This window comes from Bos indicus x Bos taurus, chromosome 19 (genome assembly GCF_003369695.1).
Source record: "Bos indicus x Bos taurus breed Angus x Brahman F1 hybrid chromosome 19, Bos_hybrid_MaternalHap_v2.0, whole genome shotgun sequence".
NCBI lineage: Eukaryota > Metazoa > Chordata > Mammalia > Artiodactyla > Bovidae > Bos > Bos indicus x Bos taurus.
Window position 1 is genome coordinate 46514162 of NC_040094.1, and position 23437 is coordinate 46537598.

Consider the following 23437-nt stretch of genomic DNA (forward strand, 5'->3'; position numbering starts at 1 on the left):
AGGGAGGGGAATTCATGATGCACACTGACTATGAAATATGCAACTTCACCCCAAATAATTTAAAATAATTACTAAAGGCAAGAGCAGACCACTTTGAGATATTAAAGAATATTTTAGTACCAGTTTGTGAAAAAGACATGGAATCATCAGACTATCCTCAGAGCAGCTCTGAAAGCTTATCTAAGTTCCCTCCTTCCCTCTCTCCTCTCCTGGCTATTTTGTAGGTGAGAAACTGGGGTAAGCTTTTACATCCAGGGAGGGAGCTAAAACTAGAGTTCAAGCCTCATGGATATTCCCACTATGCCTTGCCATCCATTTTTATTTGTGTAATATTAAAATTCTATCAGCAGTGGCTGATTTCTTAATGACGAGTTAGATAGGTACCACCTATAAATTATGAATTATGACCTCTAAGGAGAAAAGGTTAAATAAATTTAAGGAAATAAAGATGTATGACCATGCCACAGTATTCTCAGTGCCAAACGGAACAGTTTTGTAGGTGCTTTCATTAGAAACTTAACTAAAATGATCACTGATTCATCAGGGAATCCAGACTCCTCCACCTGGCACCTATGGTAGACTTTCCCTCCCTCCCTCTGCTTTTACCTCAAGACGCCCTAAAATGTCCCCTGTGCTCTAATCAGGTCACTTTTCCTCTTCCTTCTCATTTAATTTCTACCTCTGTGGGTTTTTTTTTTTTTTTTTTTTTGGCTGTGCTGGGTCTTTATTGGTGCCTGGGCTTTTCTCTAGTTGCAGAGAGTGGAGGTTAGTCTCTACTTTGGTGTGCGGACTTCTCATTGCTGTAGCTTCTCTTGTTGCAAAGCACGGGCTCTAGAGCACAGGCTGAACAGCGGTGGCGCACAGGCTTAGCTGCTCCTCAGCGTGCAGGATCTTTCGGAGTCAGGAATTGAACCCATCTCCGTCACTGTCAGGTGGATCCTGTACCAGTGAGCCACCAGGGAAGCCCTGTGATTGTTATTGCTTGTTTCAGAATTCATTAGTAGTTATTATATTTTTTAAAGCTTTACCAATAATTAATACTAAAAGAATGTCAAGTCAAAGAAAAGGATGGACATAAAGGGAAAAATTGATTTAATAAATGTCGTAAGGCTTTATTACCTGTAGAGATGACCTTTGCCAGCAGAACTTATACATCAGGAGAAAATTTAATTTAAAAAAGTCATTTGACTTTTTTAACTTCTTATTTTGTATTGGGATATACCCAGTTAACAAAAAATGTTACAACAGTTTCCGGTGAACAGGGAAGACACTCAGCTATATGCATCAGTTCACTTGCTCCGTCATGTCCGACTGTTACTATTAGTCAAGCAGCAAATCAGCTGCAAAGGATTGGAACTTTGGTAGTTACACTGTTGAGTTAAAAGTGAATACAACTGTATACACATTAAGTTTTTCTTTTTCCTGATTATAAAGTAATAAATGCTCACTGTAAAAAATGTATAAAATACAAGACATAATAAAGCAGAAAAACCCACCCATAATCCACCATCTAAGATAAGAGCAGTTATCTTTAAGACAGAGAAACAGAACTTCCTTTTTACTTCTGTTTTTCATTTCACTCTTTTAAAAACATTCTTTTGTGCATTTTAAAATGAACATCAATTAAAGAATAATAAATGCATTAAAATATTGGGAGGCTGAGCAAAAACTTTTCTTTCAAAAAGTTTGGTGGCCATAAAGACAATCACAGAAAACAATTCTGGCATATTTCCTCCAGGCCTTTTTTCTTTATAGCTGAAATCACACCTAGAGAATAACTGAGGATTAAGTGGAAGGTGATGTGATCATTAGGCAGGCAGTTTCTGACACTGGCCCCGTTTATACAGATACTGGGGGTCACAGCAGACAGCACCCAGCTTCTCATCTCCCTGCTCTGGCTGATGTTCCTCCCTGTCCTCCCTCCCCATGATTACTCCTTTCTCAGGGAACCGGCACCCTCTTCCACTTGCTCCAGGGCTGGCCCTGGCAGGGTCTGTGGGAGCGTGATGGCTGGCAGGTAGAGGCCAAGGAAGGTGTCGTTCCTGCTGACGTGTCTATAGGGCTGGCTTCTGGCTATCTGGAGCCTAGCTCCTTTGATATGGATTAGTTACTCTGTTGGTTTTATCTATTTTTGTGTATGAGGAAAGACAAGAGTCAGAGTTTTCTTCAAAGTGAATACTAAACTGAGTTGTGATTTGTAGTTTACAAAGAATTATAATCAACATTTATCTTATTTAATTCTTAAGACTTAAATATTAAATATTACCACTGTTACCAACTTACAGTGAGAAAATTGAGGCTCAGAAACTAAGTGACTGGATTCAAACTCAAGCTTTCTAACTCCTGAGCTCTTATTTACATTGCCAATGCCAGTTCTATTAATATGTGTAGTTAAGACCCTCCAGCTTCAAGATGTCCATTCAACAAATAGTATTATCTATATAGCCTAAATAGGTCTGGAAAGAGAGAGGAGAGAGGAAGGAAGAGAGGAAGGGAAGGAGAGAGGGCGGGAGGAAGGCAAGGAGGAAGCGTGGGTCCACACAGACAAGTCTGGAGCTTTCCCTGTGAAAAGCAGTCTTGCCATTCCCCAGTGTGAGAGGTAGGCAGGACTGTCAAGATGAAAAATGGTTATAGACCAAGTTGTGACTTAAAAAGATCAAGGCCTTGTTCCACCTATATTCTAATAACTATCAGGAATATTGACAGACCTTTGTAAGGTCCTCCTTAGTGGTTCTGCTTACCCAATAGCTGTTATGCCATAATAGTATAAACCCCAAGGAATCTCCAAAGGCCTGTGTATTTGCTTTGGGGACAGAAATGTAGGAGAGAAGCTGTGAAGCTCTATTCTGTACCACTTGGATTAGAAGGAAAAAAGGGGAACTTTAGTCACAAGCAGCTGTAGGGAAAAAGGCAGTAGGAGGGCAGTCCCTGGAGGCCAAGGACTAGTGTAATGGGCAGTGTCCTCAGGACCCCACAATCCACCAGAAGCCCTGACCCTGTCTCTTCTCCTCATGCTGCTGAACTCCGAAATTCCTGTTTCTACTTCATTCTCCCTTTTATAATAGGGATCTCTAATCCCCAGACCAAAGTATTTGTCTTAGGACTCAGGAAGCTTCTGAATTTCAGCGAATGGGAGATGGGGAAGTAGTGTCTCTATTTCTTTTGACAGTATTGCTGCTGCTGCTGCTAAGTTGTTTCAGTCGTGTCCAACTCTGTGTGACCCCATAGATGGCAGCCCACCAGGCTCCGCCGTCCCTGGGCTTCTCCAGGCAAGAACACTGGAGTGGGTTGCCATTTCCTTCTCCAATGCATGAAAGTGAAAAATGAAAGTAAAGTCGCTCAGTCATGTCCGACTTGTAGCGACCCCATGGACTGCAGCCTACCAGGCTCCTCCGTCCCTGGGATTTTCCAGGCAAGAGTACTGGAGTGGAGTGCCATCGCCTTTTCCGCCAGTATTGCTAGTGAAGGAATTTGAACCTGGGCATTCCAACTTGGAATGCTGAACTCACTTTCCGTGGAAATGTGCCATATACAGCAGTTACACTCTGTATTTTTCCTAACTTACATGCTAAAAAGTTCTGTGGACTATCTAAAGGTACCTCTTTTCTTAAAACAATAACTGGGAGATATATTTCCAGTTCTAAACAACAGCCTTAATAAAATACTAAACCTCCAAGAACTTTAAAACAGTAAGAAAACAGGAAGAAACAGAATCTTAGATGTCAACACTGAACTCCAAGCAATGGGAACATTCAAATCACTCAAGAGAAACATTGATCCTTTTTTAAGGATAAGATTCTTTACAAATTACATTCTCTGTGGACAACACTATACTCCGACTTCTCAGTAACTCTGTGCTTTTCACAATAAGGCATTAATCTTACGTCTGTGCAGCCCGCAGGTTTACACAGAACTTACACGATGTTCGCTGGCTGTCCATGGCGGGGGTAGGGAGGAATCATCACCATTTTACAGATGAAGAAATAGACACAAAGATGTTAAGGGGCTAGTTGAAGACTATAAGGCCAGGTGTTTGTGCTAAATCTCAAACTCAGGTTTTCTGACTCCAAGTCCAATATAGTGAGTAAGCTGTGCAGAGAGTACACTCATAACTAGATTCATGGCCTCGTGGAACACTAGGATGGTAGAATCAACACTTCTCTAATGCTGATGTCATGTCACAGTAATATATCAATATTTAAGGCAATGAGAAAATATTTTGTCTAAACAACATTAGCATTTCTCGATGACTAAAATTTAGAGATCGAATTTTGACTTACCTATAAATGGTGTGTGTGTACGTATATATCTAGCTTATAATTTTTGTATTAATTAATATGTATTATAGATGTGCTCTACTGAAAAACAAAACAAAAACTCTATTTAGAAAACATGGTTTTACTGTGGTTGATTCATGTCAATGTATGGCAAAAACCACCACAATACTGTAAAGTAATTAGCCTCCAATTAAAATAAATAAACTAATTTAAAAAATAAAATACAAAAAAAAAGCAAAAAAAAGAAAACATGGTTTTATTTAGCAGATATTTGTAGCAATATTTTATAAAAGGACTCACCAAACTTCTTTCACTGATTTTGATGAACTTAAAACTGTCTCTCTCTCTCTCTCTATATATATATAACTTACACAGAACTGTCTGAGATAATCTACTAAGCGAAGTATACTTTTAGAGAATTTATTTATAAACTATGGTAGCCATCTAATATCACTGAGTTAAATGGGAAAACTGGGCTACTGAACTGTCAATCATCACCCAGATTTTTTTCAATAAAGAAGTCTAATGCAAAAGTCACCACATCAGTGATTACAATTAATGTGTCTGGCAAAATGACTAAACCTCTTTCCTAAAGTGGTTATATATCTTATTGAGTCATATTATAGTCATTAGCCCGAGTTAATTTTGAACAGATAGACAGAGAGATATTCGTGTTTAGGCCTGCATGAGTTGGAGTCTCTTCCATTATTTGCTTATTTCGCTAAAGCAACCCAAAGCCTGAGGAGTTGCTTAATATCACCAAGACTTCCTAATAACATATCTGAAGTAAGATTGCACTGAGAGATCATATAAGGATTACAGGAAAAGCAATCTTGTCTAGAGATCGGTGACCTTAAATGAAACCCATGGAGAAACAAACATGTCTGCCTGAGTTCCCATCAGGAATTTACTAAGTCTTATTGGTTCACATATTACACCCTTCCCAGCTCTAAGCCCTACTTCTTTCTTCTCAGGTTAATATTTCTAAATGCCAGAGCAGTGAGGAAGGAATTTTTCTCAACAACTTTATTTTTTAGCTAAAAGTCTTAACAACTGTGAGATCTTTTGAGTCCTACTTCAGTAATATTGCTATTGGAGTGGTCTTCTTTTGTAAAAGTTCACAGTTTCCAAAGATTCTGCCAGCTGGAATGCTGTGAATAAACTGTAAGTGTTCTATAGTATCAGTACTATTTAGCCGTTGGGAAGGGGGTTAGCACCTGGTGGGGATGCACCTCTGGCCAGCTGTGACTGGCCTCATCCACTTACCCAACTATATCATCAGATGTTATTATTTTCTATATGCTGTGATATGAAAAGGGCTGGGAAGCACTGAAGTGAAAAAGCAGTGGTTCTCTGTAAGGTACAAGGTTACTCTGGTACATATGGATGAGGTCTTCCAAACTGATTTGCAAAAACTGTCAGGTAAACATTAAGGCAGTCGGGTTAATGGGCTTAACTGCTCTCACACTTGTTGAGGAAACTAGGAAGTCATGTCATTTCACAGCTGAGGAGTTCCTTTTCAGGCACTTTGTCTCCCGGAAGGAAAAAAAAAAAAGAAGGTGCCAGAAGAGATCTAGGAGGAAAGTAACAAAGCCATTCGTGTTACAGTTTGCAAGAAGGTTTACCTGGCCTTACTGCCTCTTTCTTGACAGGAAGAGACTAAGGCTTTCATCCTCCTGATCCTGAAAAGCACATTCCCCTCGACTTCCATAAATCTGCAAAACTTGAAAAGAGCCCCAGTGTCATCGAGCAAAAGAGCCGGCTTTAGGAATCTTACTGGAAGGAGGGGTGTCTTCGAGCCTCTCACTGCTAAGCCGGACATTTCCTAACACTGGACAAATTGTACGTCCAGCTCAGGGAGGGTGAACTGCAGTGGTCTTTTCCCCTCCAAGCCAATTGTTAGCTTTTCACAGGAATCAGCAGGGAAGCACATGTGAAACCTCTGTGGTGACGGTGAGCACCCCCGTGCCTTGTGTGACTCTGCATGTAGATGAAGCAGGCTGGGAGCTTTCTTAGCTGCTGCTGCTGAGTTCTCAGAGCAGCCCTTTTCTCCGGCGTGGCTCCCTGCTGGGACAGCCCTTTTCAATTTTTCTATCCCCCCTCGATCTCTTCTCCTGCAGAACACAGGGAAACTTGATTGAAATAAAGACCTCGGGAACATGTTTTATTTTCTCCTGTTCAATCCATTTTAGAAAAGCTTTTAATTGGTTTTAAAAAGATGCTAAACAAAATGTGATGATGTTTTTCAGTCTTCATGAACTACAGATACCACTTTTTATACTTTCAAAGGGCTAATAAATCAATCATGAAATTAACTCTCCAGCTAAATTGAAAGCAAATCCACTGAATACCGAGTTCATTAAAAATCTATGCATTTACTTACAAAAATTTAAAATTCAAAGAAAATTATCCTAGTAACTGAAATCTGACTTGAATTTTTAGTCCTACACTGAAAATCCAAGACCAAAGCAATCACAAAAGGAAAAAAGGAGGGCTTGTGAACCAGTTTTAATAAGCCAATTTACAATGAGGGAGGGGAGATGGGGGATGGGGAGAAGTAGAAAAGAGAATATCTTGATCCATAACAACACAGTGCCCTTGAAGGGATCCTTTTATTTCAGCATGTGCACACATGCACACACAATTTTTCTATGTGAAAGCTGAATTACAACAAATGCAAAATTAAAGATTCTGTGACTGATAATGATTACTGTATTGTATGCATGTACAGTTCCTCTTTTTAAAGAAAAATGCCTACAACTTTTCTGTTTCCTTGACAGTGATAAAATAATAGCTTTCTACTAATAGTCTACGCATCCCTACAACATTGGGATTCATATACTTTTAATATTTAACTGCAAACAGCTGAAAAGCCTACATGATAATGCTTTGGCAAAGTGAAGCCTTCTACTTCAGAATGACAAATAGTCTTGACACTGGATCACCTTGAAAAATTCTCCCTTATTTTCTTCAGAGGATACAAACTAATTTAAAAAGTAAGATGGTACAGAGAAACCACATTTTTATTTTGTTAAATATATGCCAACTAGAAATATCTTAAGCATTCATTTCTTCTGCCACTGATTCGCTTACATAGCAGGTCATCTAGCAGTCCAGCTCAGAGCCACCCAATTCTGATTAAGGACAGGCTGGTATTTTATTAGAATCCCCGCCACTTCCGATCACTAAGGCAACCAGATCTGCCTTTTACTTCTTACATGTTCCTGTATTCTTCCTTTCCAATCCTTACAGAAATTTGTTCCGCATCCCTTTCTAATGATCCAACTCCTGTTTCTAAGATTTCTCCCAAGCTGGGCCATGTACTTACATTCAGCTCTTCATAGAATCCTCCTTTCTTCATTTAAGCTTCTGAAACTATCTATCGTAACCATTTTATTAAGATGTAACTCCTATTAACACGAAGTTCACTGACTTAAACTGTACAGTTCAATGGTTGTTAGTTATTGGGCAGATACATGCAACTACCGCTGGACTCCATTTTAGAACATATTCATCAGGCCCCAGAGAAACCCAGTGTCCACCAGCAGTCACCTCTCATTCTCCTCGCCGACTCCTCCAGTCTTAGGCAACCACTGATCTGTTTTCTGTCTCTATTAGACTTGCCAGTTCTAGGTATTTCACATAAATGGAATCACACAATATGTAGTCTTTTGTGACTGGCTTCTTCTGCTTATCACGTTTTCAAGGTTCATTCATGTTATAGCAAGTACTCAGCATTTTTGTAAAATGCCAAATAATCCTCCATTGTATGTATATACCACATGTATTTTATTCGATGAACATTTGGGTTGTTTGTACTTTTTGGCTATTATGAATAATGTTTCCATGAACATTCATGTACAAGTTCTTGTGTGGATATATATTTTCATTTCTGTGTGGTATATACCTAGAAACAGAATTGCTGGGGCATGTGGTAACCCTATCTTTAACCTTTTGAGTGCTAGACTGTTTCCCAAAGGTTGCACAGTTTACCTATTCGCACCAGCAGTGTATAAGGATCCAATTTCTCCATCTGCATGCCAACACTTGTTATTGACTTTTTTTTCCTTGGCCATGCCACATGGCTTGTGGGATTTTTTTTTTTTTTAAGTTCCTGACCAAGGTCGAATGGTGCAGTGAGAGACCAGAGTCCTAACCCACTGTACATCCAGGGAATTCCCCTGACTTTTTAATTTTGGTAATAAGATAATGTTCCTTTCCTCAAAGGTCTTACAATCATTTTTATAAAACAGAAACAGTTATTCCTAAGTCTTTATTCAAGATTTTGGAAGTCATTTGTTAATATGTTCTGTTTATTTCTAGAAACACTCACTTCTCTATTTTCAGCTTTAATATAACCTAAAACTTCAACTATTGGGAGTAACAGTTTACAGAAAAATGATGTAAAAAATCCTTCACAGTGCAAATATGCAGTAAGTTTTCAAGATTGTTGTAGGTTATATTCCTTTTCACTAATCTAAGAAAAAAAATAAACCCTAGAAAATCAAGACAAGTCCTCTACCTTTAGGTCTAACACATACACACATACAATTTTAACTCTTAACTTAAATATCAGATTCACCAGCTTAACATTAAATATTTTCCATACAACTTACTTTATATCTCTAACTTCAAGTATGGAATTCCCATACAGTTTTTTAAGTTAGTACTTCACCCCTTTGTATCTGCCTTTGATTGGCATTTCTTCAAGATTACAACATGCAAAATCAACCAAGAGAATTCATGTCTTATGTCATAGCCAAACATGCTCTGGCAGCCTCTCCATAATTAACATATTTAACCAACCGTCATAGGTCAGTTTAAATGTGTTAAGCTATCAAAATCACCAGTCTCCAACAGCCACATCAGTAAAAATGGAACCACGGGAACCAAGAGCCTGGCTATAAACTCACCCTTCAAAAGTGCCACGTGGCATGAGAAAAAGGCAAATTCATCTGTAAAAACTAAAAACAAAACAAAACTCCCTGCAGGACATAAATTTCCCCAAATACAAATTCTTAGAAAAATCTATGAAAGATGGAACAAATGGGAACATATATTTAATCACTTCTACATTAATATCATGTGTTAATATCGCTCATGGGAGAAGGGGTGGGAAGGGATGTGTAATGTGGTGCTGAACTTGTAAAGGAACAAAACAGAATACTAACCGAAACTGGAATTTTGAGATTTTCAGAAAAAAATGGAAAACTTCTCTGCTTCAGAGAAGTGATTAAGAAAATTATTTACGTTAAGACAGAAGGCCAGACTGGATGACCTTGCAAAATCCCTTCAACAAGAGAATTTTACAAGTTTTTGATAATCTGCTTATTTAGAGAGTGCACCATTATATAATTTACTGGAACAACTCTGTGAAAATGTTCCTTATATTATTTTTACCTGCGGAGGCGCCTTTTTCAGTAACACAAGAAGAGCCTGTAGTACCAGATTAGAAAATCGAGGGCCAATAGGGACATAATCTGGAAGAGAAACATTACTGTGTTTAGGGATTCAATATACATATGCACATATTCCAAACATACAGATTTTTCTGCATCAAGAGTGAAAACAGTCCTAAATAAACGTCGTGTAACTAACGATAACAACAAAAAAAGCTTCTAAATATCCATTTTGTGCTTGTGTAGACATCTTTTGATATTCAGAGACAGTTTTTTTTAAAGGGGAAAAAAAAATTCCCAGGTCTATTGACTAAACATTTCCAAGAAGCTACTGCAAACCTTGGCAATACAGATGACTACACACGGCAACAAAACAAGATACTAGAAAATGGAGAGAAGGGGAAGTAACAAGGAGTAATAATGGAAGTAAGGTACTTTGACACAACTGAAATGATGGCAAAGCCGTGAAGACTGGCCCACAGATGGTGAAGAACAGTGAATTTCTCAAAGAGCTTTCTGTTAAGCTCCTACTCATCCTTCAGGATTCCGCACAAATGTTACCCCCTCTGCTTTCTCTGCATACCGCGTGTGCACCCTTGCCCTGTGCTTAGAGCTGCCTTCCAGCAACAGCCCTCTGAAGTCAAAAGTGATCTTCCCTTTTCTGAATACCCAGAACACATGGCACGTTCTACTTTATATTAATTTTTGCTGATGTATGTCATAATGACAGCATCTTACTGTTTTTCTGAAGCCCTAATGATTCTAGCCCAGTGGTAAGGGCTCAGCAAATGCTTACCAAATAAATGAACCAACATGAATGGATAATAACTATTCATACAAGTGAAAATATACTCGGAGGGCAAACATTCCTGACATAGTACTGTTGCTATGACCACACATCTCAATTGTGTTTAGGTAAAGGAATTTATGCAGGGCTATGAGTATGTGCCCAAAAGCTTTTAAAGAAATAATCCCAGAAACTGAGATGAAATGTTTCAAAAAATAGCAGATCCAAAACCCAGGTCACCAGATAAAACTATTTAAGAAGACCTCTTACATATACCTACTTTGTTTTGTAACAAACACTGCCTCAGGAAACAGGAAAACAGATCATAGAGGACATAAAATAAGTCTCAAAATCATGGGGGAAATGTAGTAACAGTTAATACGAAATCATTACTACACCATTATAGACCCCTTAAGGAAGAAGGGTGTTAGTTAACCAGGCATTGGTAGTATCTTCAGATATTTATTAAGTTACCAGATGGGATCAATTTCAATCAATTTTGTTACACCATCCTGAGCCACTGTTACAATGAATTTATCCCAGATTTATCTAGTTTGTGTGAAGAAATAAAATATAAGAGTAACAACACTGTTTCGGCATTTATTTGTGGAATACACCTTATGAGCTGAGTACAGGGACTGTTTCATTTATCTTTGTATTCTATAGGAGTGCACTTAAACATAGGAAATGTTTAATAGGTATTCTTAAAAATTACTGTAGAGCACTTGTAACTTTGGGAATGTTTTTAACTTTCACAACATTATCTCATTTCTGTCTTTACATTTACTCTGTGGGATAACTAAGGAAGAGAATACAGTCTCTGCTTCATCTGAATGGAAACTGAGACAAAGAGCTGACAACTTCTGCCCCAAGTGTTACTGCTAACTTGTAGATTTCATTCCAACCCTAAGCTCTTCTTTCCTTAGTCCTGACCCAGTTAGCAAATGGAACCTCTGAGCTCCAGGCAGCTCTGAGATAGAATATAGCAAACACATCCATCAATGAAAATTACTAATTATTTATTATGGTCAGGGAACTTTGTGGAAGATACAAAATATGAGACATGGACCCTTATCGTTATGTCATAAGGCATATTTACCACTGATATCACTGCTGACTTCAGATATAAGAGAAGTTATATTTCCTTATTAGATAAAGCTATTTCTATTGCCCTATGGATTATAAACACCTGTATTTTCTCTTGTAATTTGTGAGACACTAGCTGTAATGTGGCAAGGATAGTACAATGGCAGAAGTGATGACTCACCAAGCAGTCTCTCAATGTCATCCACAACCACACAACTGAGCTGGGATTTGTATGCATCATCAAAGATCTAGAAGAAAAGCAAAACCATGGATTATCTCACTGCCCACTTGGAAATTACAAGAATTTCCAAGAAGATAACATTTAGCTAATTCTTGACCAATGCCCACCCCCCCCGTCCCAAAACACATTCTTTTTAAAAAGTTTTATTTATTTACGGCTGCGCTGGGTCTTTGTTGCTTTGTGAGGGCTTTCTCTAGCCGGAGCGAGAGGGGATGGGTGGTGGACAGGCTTCAGCAGTTGCAGCATGCAGGCTTAGTTGTGTGACAAAGGGGCTTAATTGCTCCGTGGCATGTGGGATCTTCCCAGACTAGGGGATTGAACCCATGTCTCCTGCGCTGGCAGGTGGATTCTTAACCACTGTGCCACCAGGGAAGTCCCACGCAATATTTCTGACTACACAAAATTAGACTTTAGTAGATAATAGGACTTTAGAAATTCAAGAGTTCTTACAAATTTAAAAGTGAGGAAATGGAGACCTGAAGCAGTTAAATGACTTGCCCAGGACATCACAGCTGGATCACAGCTGACCATGGGGGAGGGTAAGGCTACTTTCAGCTCCAAGGGCTGGATGCGTCACACTGGGGCGTGCTCAGGAAAAACTGGAATTAATCAACTGACAAATCCATCAACTTTATCACAATGGTCTCTCCTCTCTCTGTCGGGGGCACGACTTTCAGTGCTGTGACTCAAGGGCTAAATGGAGCCACAGGAATGTGCAGGGTAAAACTGAATGTCATTTTATTAGTAGTAGGAACTGTGGCCCTGTCAAACAGGAGTAACGTTGAAAGCAGAGAATTCTATCAGCTCAAATCAGACTGTAACAGCCAAAGTGTCTACAAAAGAATTAAAGTTAGGTATAAAATATCAGATAGAGGCATCATTAGAACTAGACAAAAGATGACAGTGCATTATTTTAAGATAGCCAAATAAATGGAAATTAAGCAAGCAGTGAAGGAGGTTGTTATATCCTGGCAGGGAAGTAGCAATTTCAAGCCAGACAGAATAATTAATTCTTTTTTAAGTTGAATATAAGCACTCAAAGCCTTGAGACCAGCGTTTTTGTAAATGTTGGCGGTTCCTATTCCAGCGCTCAGTGTAGCCCACTGGTGTCATCGCTAAGAATTAAACCCTGCATTCCAGTCCAATCTGACTGATGAGTAACCTCAATGCACCAAGATGGTAACCACCACTCTCCTGATTTTGCTTGGTAGTAGCATGATATTCCTTACTGGGTACCTTTTAACTATAGAAGATTAAGAATTAGGTATAGGAACAAAGTAAATTAAACCTACAATATTAATCTTTTTCATATTATGTTTAAAGACAATCTGTGAATATGTGGTCTTTAAAGCATTTGTGACAATTAAGAAAATTTACTACATTAGATTAATAGATTAGCCTTGCTAGTTCAATTTAAAACATGCAGTTGACTAATTTTGATAAACTTTAATGCTGGAAGGTGAAGTATAACTTTAATAAGCCTTGCAAATAGTAATCTGAGATTCACCATAATTATATTATTTTGTGTGTGTGTGTGTGTGTGTGTGTGTGTGTGCTCAGTCATATCTGGCTCTTTGCAACCCCATGGACTATAGCCCGCCAAACTCCTCTGTCCATGGAATTTTCCAGGCAAGAATATTGGAGCAGGTTGCCATTTCCTACTTCAGGGGATCTTCCCAACCCAGATATTGAACCAATGTCTCTAGCTTCTCCTGCACTTGTAGGCAGATTCTTTACCACTATGCCACCATATTGTTAATTTTATTAAATAAATGTAATTATAGATTTACTTTGAAACTTAGAATGTTTTGTTAAACAACTGAAGTACTTCAAAGAGAAAATAAAACATTTTAAATGTCTAAATACAGTTTAAAATATTTAAAGAAACTGAAGTTGTAAAAATCTCTTTTTGAGCTACCCTTTACTTGACTTATAAATAGAATAAAATAAGTGGATTTTTTAAAAGTTTAAGTTTTCTTTTGTGTTGAAAAACTAGATTTTAAATTATATAATTTTATTATGTTTAATGTTAATTTTTTAGACCTCTAACTAGCTACACATGGTCTTTTCTATGCTCAAAAGTCACTCTCAAAGATGCAAAAATAAATAAATAAATAACCCCCCAAAAACTCATCAACAAAAATAAACCCAAAAGCAAAATGTCAACTCATGTGACAATCTACATGGTAAGTTTCTCCCTCACACACTGTATATGCTTTAAGGTAGGAAATGTCTTCTTTAGCATTATGTGTTCAGGGTCTGATGCTTCACCGGTGCCTAATAAACATCTGCTGCATACATGTGGGCAAGAATGCCTCTGCTGCTTTCCTTTGCACCATCCCCTGTACCCGTCAGTCATCTACCCTTTCATCCTTAGCCATCTGTCTCCTCATTGGATTGGGAGGTGGATAAAACCTTTATTCATGTTACCCCCCTGCACCCAGCACAGAAGAGTATTTACTAATCTTATCTGCTCAATGGATTCAATGGTTGAAACAACACAAAGTTCTAATTTCATCTTGTCATAGGTTACTTGCCTCTCTTCTCCTTCGGTATAGCATTTTGTACTGTGTATATATTACGGATTCATAGTATTCTTCCCTATATTACACCAGACTGCTAGCTCTTTGAAGGCAAGTACTGTTGTATTTATCTCTGTATCCATGTCACTTAATATGACGCCTTATCAGAAAGTAATCAATACATACTTACTGAAGGAATACACTGAAATTTATGCATTAAAGTCAAGTAGACATATCAGGGCAGTAGTTGGAGATGCATGACTGAAGTCAGAGAGTATGGACATCTCGTAAGGCTGAAACCATGAGGGAAGAAATCTTCAAGGAGAAACGGTAGAAGTAGAATAAAGGGCTGAGGACTGAATCTTGGAGCGTTGTTCTGTTAACTCATTTAACAAATATTTTTAAATTCATATCGTGTGTCAAGCAGTAATGAAGGCAATGGAGAGAGTAATAACTAAGGTCACGTGTAACTATGATGAAGCACAGCATGCTGATGTTAGCGGAGACACAGAGGATGTGGTGGCACACAGCACAGGAGCTGTGGGGCCCGGGGCGACACCACGCACATCCTACTCTTTCTGGCACGTGGTCAGACTGCACTTTCTCAACCCCTCGAGTCAGGGATGATTATGGGGTTTGCGTTGGGTACTGAAATGGAAGTGGAGTATTTCACTTTCTGAAAGGAGCTTCAAGAGCCATGGCTTGGTTCATTCTCCTGCCTTGGCTATCAACAGAATCACACGTGCGATGGAGCCACTATTACCTATCAGCTTGAGTCTCTGAGAAGCTGCAACAGAGCTTCCTCTCTGAGTTATGGTGGACATGTAGTGTGAGCAAGAAATAAACTCTGTAGTGTTAAGCCCCTGAGATTTTAGGGGCTATTCATTATCGCAGCATAGTTTAGCCTATCGTGACTGATATAAGAGCTTATGAAGTTGATGATGGTCTCCTAAATTCAGGAAGTGACATTTAAGCTGAGAACTGAAGGATGAACAATTCACTAGGAAAGAGGGAAGAAAGTGTTCTAAGCAGTGCATATCAATTATAAGGAGGCACAGAGAAAATCCAGGAGCACTGCAGGAACTAACACAGTCTGTAAGAACTAAAAGGAAGAGGGGTCAGCATTGGTGCTGTGTGTATGGAGAGTGGCGGGTGAGAGATGAAACAGAAGAGAAATGGAAGAGACATGGAAAAGTTTAGAAGCTGTTCCACTGCAGTTCTCTGCTCTTTTTTGAAGACTGGACTAATAGCAGCCAATGTGGCAAACTCAGGTGATTTCTAGAAGTCATTAAAAATAATGCTTAGCTCTTTTAAAACATTTGCTCAGAATCCTATTGATATGAAGGGCTTTGATGCAAGCATATCATTCTGTCTGACAGACTGTAATATCGTGGATTTGAGTCACAGGGGCCCAGGACATTGTGGATGGGATACTGCAGTAGTTCTACACTTTCTCTGAATCAGCCCCTCTTCCTCCTCAAAGCTTATAGAGCTTATAAACATTACTTAGGACATTGCTGGGGTCTGAACTAATGATAAATTTTCACCAATTTATCTCAGATACTGTGAATCACAAAGCATTTCAAATCATTTCACAGCTGACTGCCTGGGCTACCTCTAACATTTTAGAAGAAAATACCTACAGCCTTTAATGTAGTTTGTTTTCGTTTTTTTACAGACAGTTCTTAATGTACTAATTACTACCATGGGGAGAGGAGTACTCGCAGCTAACTCTCTTAACAACATACTAACCATGACAAAGGCTATGCAATTCCAGTTGTAACTTGACCAGTTTCAGTTGACTCTGCTTTAATTTAAATACACACACATCTTTCACTTCTCTCACACACATTCTTTCCCACAGGTAGTCACAAGTGTAAGATAAGGTCACCACTATTCTCCTGAACCCATGTTTCTGCCTAGTCGCCTCAGCCTCTTCCACTCTTGGCTTCCTGGCCCTATGCTAAATAAGGAGATATCAGCATTCCATTGGCAAGTGTATGCAATGAGCTGCCAGACTAAAATCTGAGATATTTACATACTGAGTGGGGAAGTTCTACCATAACTGCAGACAGATAAACCCCAAAAGGAGGAGAGATGCAGAAAAAGTAAAACTGCACAAACTGCCCCAGCTCAGACACAACAACTAAAGTGCTGAACCTGCCATCAGTAATAGCACCCGGTGAATACACACTGCCTTCTCCAGACCAAAAGCCAAAACAACATTTAGCCAGGTGGGCTGAAGCTGGGGCTACTGCTGGTATCTTACAGACTCTTTAAAAAATTAACTTAAATTCTGATCCTTTCATGTAGTAAGATGAAAGTACGATGCTCAAGTTTTTCCTGCTGGAGAGGTTATCAGGAGGGGATCACAGAAGGTATCATGCAAAGTAGGATACCTGAAAGAGGGGAGCGGCTGGAAAAACAGAAAAACCATGACTGCACACAGCAAACTGGAGGATATAGTTTTCCCAGCTCTATCAGGGAGTTTCCTAGAGCATGTAAACTTATCAGAATATATGTATTCTGAGAGTCAGGTGAGAAGTCTGAAAGAGAAGGCTGAAGAAAAGAATGGGGAGAACGGAAGAAAGAAAAAAAGTGTGGCGAAGAGTGACAACAGTCAACAGGGCAAAAACGAGAGGTCTACTCTAGAAGATGAAATCACAAAATCCCACAGTCTACCTAGCTGTGGACATAAGGGGACTGTCGTCATGAACCTCTTTGGTGCCTCCTCTCTTGTGTGCAAAGGCAGGCTGTGGGTCATGAGAGACGACCTAAAACGTGGGGAGCCTGGGCCGGTGGCAGGAGCATGCTGGATGCACTGGGAAAGGAGGTATGGAGCTCCTGTTGCCGAGGGCTTGGGAGCAGGTCTGGTCATGGACCTTGAGGGTGCCAAGAGCTCTCAAGGCACTGAGCCCACTCCTGGAATCTTCACATGAGCTGGGAACCACCTGTGTATAGGGGAGGGGCAGCAGCTGCAGCCTTTGGAGTCTATATGAATGCAAATGGGAACATGCCAGCATTAGCTCCATGTTAATCCCAGTCTTTTAGAATCACAAACCCCAGCAAAGCGTACTCCAAATAGAGTCTGACCTCCATTTTCTAGAACCTCTTTAAGGCTCTGAGGTAAGTGAAGCCAAATTCTCTGGTTCTTTCGGGGCTGAAAGAGTTCACTCAATTCAGAAGTGGTTGGCATGAAGTATTGAGTTAGTAGGAATCTGTTGACAGTAGGAATTTGATGACTTAGAAAATCCCCAATGTAGTAAATCTGTCAGCAATTAGTTGAAAGCATACTCTAATCATATTTGGTAGCACATAAAAATGTAAGTGAGCAAATTCAAATCGGTGCTATCAGTAATAATCTCTCGTTTCTAAAAATAACTTGGGAGTAGACCAAGCAAACATTAGCTGTCTTCTAATGAAACTGACTCAGGAAGTGGACCTAAACTTCTGGCAAAGCGCTCAAGCTTCCTGGAAATGACCTCAAATTCCCTTATTTGTTCTCCCTGCTTTTCAGGAAAAATTCTTACAGTTTCACAAAATATGAGAGACAGACTGAGTGGGATATCTTTAATAACATAAGAAGTCACAAGGTCTGAAAGTTAAGTTCTACTGAAGAGCTGCACAATCCTCTTTTGCGTGCCAGACAGATACAATCGTCAGAAGACAAAGTATATTAAACAAAAAGAACAAGTGTTGCCGCCCCCCAACCCCCAGCAGTACAGGGACCTGTGGTCACTTACAGGGTGTCCACTTGTCAGTTACTGCAAGCACACTCTTCAACAAATCAGCTACATGATATATTAGGATGTTAACCAAAAACATCCAAATTCTGTTGCTTAGTAACTGCTGTCAAAAGATCCAATTTCCAGTTCCGCTCTTTGTATGGACTAAACCATGAAAAGAGGAGGATTAGGCACCATGATTCTGTTCTGTGCAGACTACAATTTGCAGTGGGATTTACAGGAGGATATTCAAAGAAGATTATTTCTTTCTTGCAAAGCTAGTGGAAAGGAAAATGTCTTCCATTAATTTTCAGTCCTTTTAAAAATGAGACTATATGACCTTACTAACGGGTATAGTTTTAGAAATCACAAATCTTTTACTCGATTTTCTTCAAACAATGTAATCACATCGACTGTCCTACTTCATCTCTATACTGACTGTATACTCAGAAGGCATACTAGTTACAATCAAGATCTACCGCATTGTTATTTTTTTCATTTAATGCCATTAACAGAACTAGAAAATAGGTTTTTTTTTTAAAGTATAGATGCAAAAATGGATAAAGAAATTAAATTTTTTAAACAGAATAATGTTGGGGAAACAAAAACAAAATACGGGAGAAGAGAAAGATCTGTAAATACTTCAACTATCTTAAGGGAACATATAGGGTCTCCTCCCCAACAGAATGTGAGAACAATACCTCATACAGAGTTTGCTAGTATTCAGGAGTTTACCTACACAGAGAAAGGATTTATTAAGCAAATTAAGAAGCAGAATTGAATCGAGTATAAACTACTTTCATATGTTTTAGCACCAGAATCTGTATGTGAATAAGAAGCAATAGCTTAATTGCAATTTAAGGTCTGAAAGTTAAGTATCTTAATCTTAGATACTCATTATAGCAAGCCTAATAGCTCTCTCCACTAACAAAAACTCTTGGTTTACGTAACAAAACCAAGCAGTAAAATGATATATAAAGATATTATGGGCAAGAGTCCAAGGAAATTGATATTCTTATATGATGGGGCTGCGAGTATAAATTGGCACAACTTTCTTAAGAAGGTTTTATAAACATTAATATTTTTACATATGTTTTAATAGCAATATTTATCATAAATTTACACCCATTAATATTTTTACCTTAGCAATCTCAGCTCTAAGAATTCATCCTAAGGAAATAACCAGAAATGTATGTACAATAATAATGATAAGTAAGAATAACCACTTATTGAGCACATATTATATCCCAAGGCACTGTATGATACAGCACAAAAATCACCATCTCATTTAATTCTCCTAACAATCCTATGAGGCACCTATTGATATTATCCTCATTTTGTAGATGAGAAAACAGAGGTTTACAGGTTAAGTGACTATTAGAGCTGGTAAGCGCAGCGGACCTGGGATTCAAATTCAGGTCTATTAGAAACTGAAGTCCAAGTTCTCAGCCAGTAAATTTTGATGCTACTCTCATAAAAATGTAATAAGCAAATGGGGGCAGTCACTGAAGTTCTGGAGAAGGAAATGGCGACTCACTCCAGTACTCTTGCCTGGAAAATCCCATGGACAGAGGAGCCTGGTTGGCTACAGAACGTGGGGCTGCAAAGGAGTCGGACACGACTTAGTGACTAAACAGCCACAAATGAGCGTTCTACAGAATACTGTTTATAATTGTGAGAAAACTTGGAAACAACCTAAGTGTTCAACAAAAAAGGAATGTTTAAATGGACATTACACAGATATTAATTCAACATAATATTTGGATAAATTTTAATGAGAATGAAAAAATTTTATAGTAAGTGGGAAAAAAACAGTATGTCCAATGTGATCACCAATACATAATACGTTGTGTGTATGTGTGTCTGAGAAGAAGATGGAAGAACAAATACGGACTTTATTTTCTTCTGTGTTCTTTTCTGCATTTTCTAAATTATTTTTGAAATTGGGAAAAGCTAGATTTTGGGCGTGGGAAGGATGTACCTAAAAGGAAAGAACTTTCTCCAGAATGATAAAAAAAAATTATAAATTATTTGTGCTTTGGGGGAAAAAAAGACACCAGCTTTCCATTTTCACAGTAAAAAAAAAAAAAAAAATGAAGGGAAGAGAACAATGGTGGGAGGTAGACTAGAACGTCTAAAGAATGGCATTTATATTTCATTTTCAAAAGCAAACTGGAAGACTGAGCACCTTCAGATGGGTCTGAGCCCTCAGGCTTTTGTCAAGCTATCATTAGGCAACAATGTGAAAACTATTTGCAGGGAAAGATTCTGCAGTATTTCTAATAAATTTCTAAGACACCTCTGCTTCATTCTTTTCTCCATTCTGTTCTTTAGTCACAGAGAATAATATTTTTCTCCAAGGAAAACCCAAAAAGTCTAAATATGAATTTACTATACTGCTGAAGCAGAAATATTTTTTGCAACTTTAAGAGTATACAGCTGATCCAGACAGTGAATCATGAATCCAAATGATTTTAAGTAAGCTGGTATAGACACATTTTTATACCCCTTAGCCTTCCACTCATCTGAAACCTTACCTTGAAAGGCTACAACAATTTAAAGATTAAATCATAAGTTATTAAGTCATTAATTTAACCATTTAAGCCTCTAAAATCAGCACATATTACCTTCCCCCCTCAAGTCAATTTGCAAGAGATTGAAATAATAAAAATGATAATATCTCACACTTACAAAGCTGCTTTGATGTGCAGGAGCCTAAAATACTTTTAAAAAAACTTTATAGAAAAGACTAGGACCATCCACCCACATCTCAGAGTACATCTGAGGTAGAACCTGGCAGCTGGTGAAAAGCAATGGAGTAAATTACCATCTGCACAGAAGACTACTTTTAAACAAGTATAAGAGATAGATGGAGTTAGGAAAATACAAACAGAATTAGCTATTCAATTAAATGGGAGGTTCAGTGGCTACGAGTCCAAGAGCTGTTTAAATTTTCACCAAAAGAAATGGTTTAAGGGTTCCCTTTAGAGGGAAACATTATAAAAATACAAAAAACAAAAAGAACAGCAACCCCATCTACATAAGGGAGGTTACTGGTCCTAGAGATTCTCTCCAGGTCTTCGCAGGAACGATAGATACTACCAGTTTCATCTCAGACACCAGTCCTGTGTCTTATGATATTTAAGTTCTTTTTGTGTCAGGCAACAACATTTCCCTCACTTTCACACTCAGTTTTAACGACCTTGTGCAGAATGTTTATCTCGACGATTCAGTGTGCAGGGCTGGAATCCTGCTCCAAGCTCTGCCTCCTCCATCCATTTCAAGGAGTCGACACAAATGATTTTCTGCTGCCTGCACAAACATGAGACTCTTCAAACTTACATTTCTGGGGAGTCTGCTTTTGAAAAAATGTATTTTCCTCTTCAATCTCCTCCCTAAAAGAAACACTTAGGTAATCCTATCCTACATCTTTATAAAGTGAGGGCCTAGGAACAAGGTAAAAGCACATCTGAACTGCCTTTACTGGGTAGCAGTCCCATTCTCAAGATTCTTTTCCAGTAGTCTGGCAGGCAGATTCTTTACCAGCTGAGCTACCAGGGAAGGCCCCTGGCTTTCTCACATCTCTTTAACTTTTAACTTACAGTCATTTTTTATCTATAAAAAAATCAAGCTTGAAAAAAAAGTTTAAGTAAAAGATATACTTCAACTAGATATATAAAAACTAACCTTTCTTCAGTCTGGGAGTATGCAAAATCAGAATATCAGTGAAAACCAAGTGAGGTGAAACAGCATTAAGAGTGTTCAGCACTGATTTTTATTGTTTTTGTTTTTAATGAGCAACCACCTACTATCCAAATACCTTACACGGTACTTGCTTGAATGTGAGAGCGATGAACCAGACGATCTAAGAGGCCTTTCAGCACTAGGATCCTAGTCTATGCTGCTGTAACTTTCACCGGTGGTTCAAAGCAGCCATGCTAGGAAGGTGACAAATGGTACTTGGAGAAACGCAGAGACGAGGACCACCTGCCCCAGGTCTGCCGAGCAGACGCTGATTATTATCTGAGACATCACCATCTTTCTGTAGGGGTTTTGAGAATATCTTTCCAATGATATAACTTTGTTCTTTCCCAAACAATACAGTCAACTTAACTGACCCCAGTCTGATTTTGCAGATTGACAAGAGAACTTAAAAAATCCTAAATGAATTTGCTTCACTCTACTCAAACACACTTAATTCAGGCCTTTCAGTTGATACAAACTTAAAAAGTGAAAAATAATCCTAATACATACTAAGTAAAGCATAATCTGGAAGATAAAGGTACTTTAATAAAAATACATTACAAAGTTAAATACTATATCTAAAACAGTCACTGTTTCCCTCCCCCCAAATTCTGCTGATAATTTCACTTGAGAAGAACATAACTGTTATGGCTTATATATATATACACATGTGTGTGTGTGTGTCTACATATATACATGTGCAAAGATAAATATATATGTACATGTGTATGTATACACACACATACACATACATCTAAAAGGTAGGAAGTCAAAATGAAAGTAAAAATCTTGATACCTTCTTCATGGCCTGACACTTGGCTGTCTCAGAAAAGCCAATCATCTTATCAGGAGAACAGATCTTGATGAAGGGGAAGTTGGATTCCTCTGCAATCCTAGCAGCTAAAGCTGTCTTCCCACTGTGAGGAGGGCCTGCATAACGACAGGAGCAAGTCAGGGGAAAAAAGCCAACCTAAGCAAAGGAGAACCAAACAAGTTTAAACTTTTATCCATAAAGTACTGAGGCCTCAACCAGCTGCTCATTAACATTTCCCGACACAATTTCACGGCAGACATGTTTTCTCTTATTAGCAACTAAACAGACTGATTAGCATTTCTCAAAAGTATGATGAAATATATTCCTTCTTTGTCACATAACCTTAATCTTTCAAGGTTCTGGCTACATATACAAAATGCAAAGGTTTTGCTTCTTTAAAAAAAAGAGAACAAGAAAGCATTCAAATGCATATCAGTACTTATTAGTTCTATCAAATCATTTGTCTGACAAAAAAAAAATACAATCTTCTTTGGAGATGATATTAGGGGTAGGGAAAATTGCCCCTGCTCAGTTGCTTCAGGCATGTCTGACTCTGCGATCCTATGAACTGAAGCCTGCCAAGCTCCTCTGTCCATGGGATTCTCTAGGCAAGAATAATGGAGTGGGTTGTCATGCCCTTCTCCAAGGACTCTTCCCCACAAAGGGATCGAACCCAGGTCTCCTGCGTCTTCTGCATTGCAGGCACATTCTTTATAGCTGAGCCACCAGGCTAGAAAACTAAAGACTCAGGTCTTCTCATGAAGGCAACCAAATCTATAAATTCACCTGTATTTAGACAACTCCTCCTTCCCTTCTGTGTAATAAAAGATGTTCCCCTCTCC

The 23437-nt window shown here is 38.6% G+C and overlaps 1 protein-coding gene across 2 annotated transcripts in view; it reads right to left on the bottom strand.

Moving 5' to 3' along the window:
- Positions 1–23437, bottom strand: part of NSF (N-ethylmaleimide sensitive factor, vesicle fusing ATPase) — a 148199-nt gene that overhangs the window by 14612 nt on the left and 110150 nt on the right. For both annotated transcript variants that reach the window (XM_027517364.1, XM_027517365.1), the window contains exons 15-17: positions 22578–22711; positions 11731–11797; positions 9678–9757 (exon numbers count right to left, since the gene is read on the bottom strand). In XM_027517364.1, coding sequence (XP_027373165.1) covers positions 9678–9757; positions 11731–11797; positions 22578–22711 — 281 coding nt within the window. The remainder of the gene's footprint in view (positions 1–9677; positions 9758–11730; positions 11798–22577; positions 22712–23437) is intronic.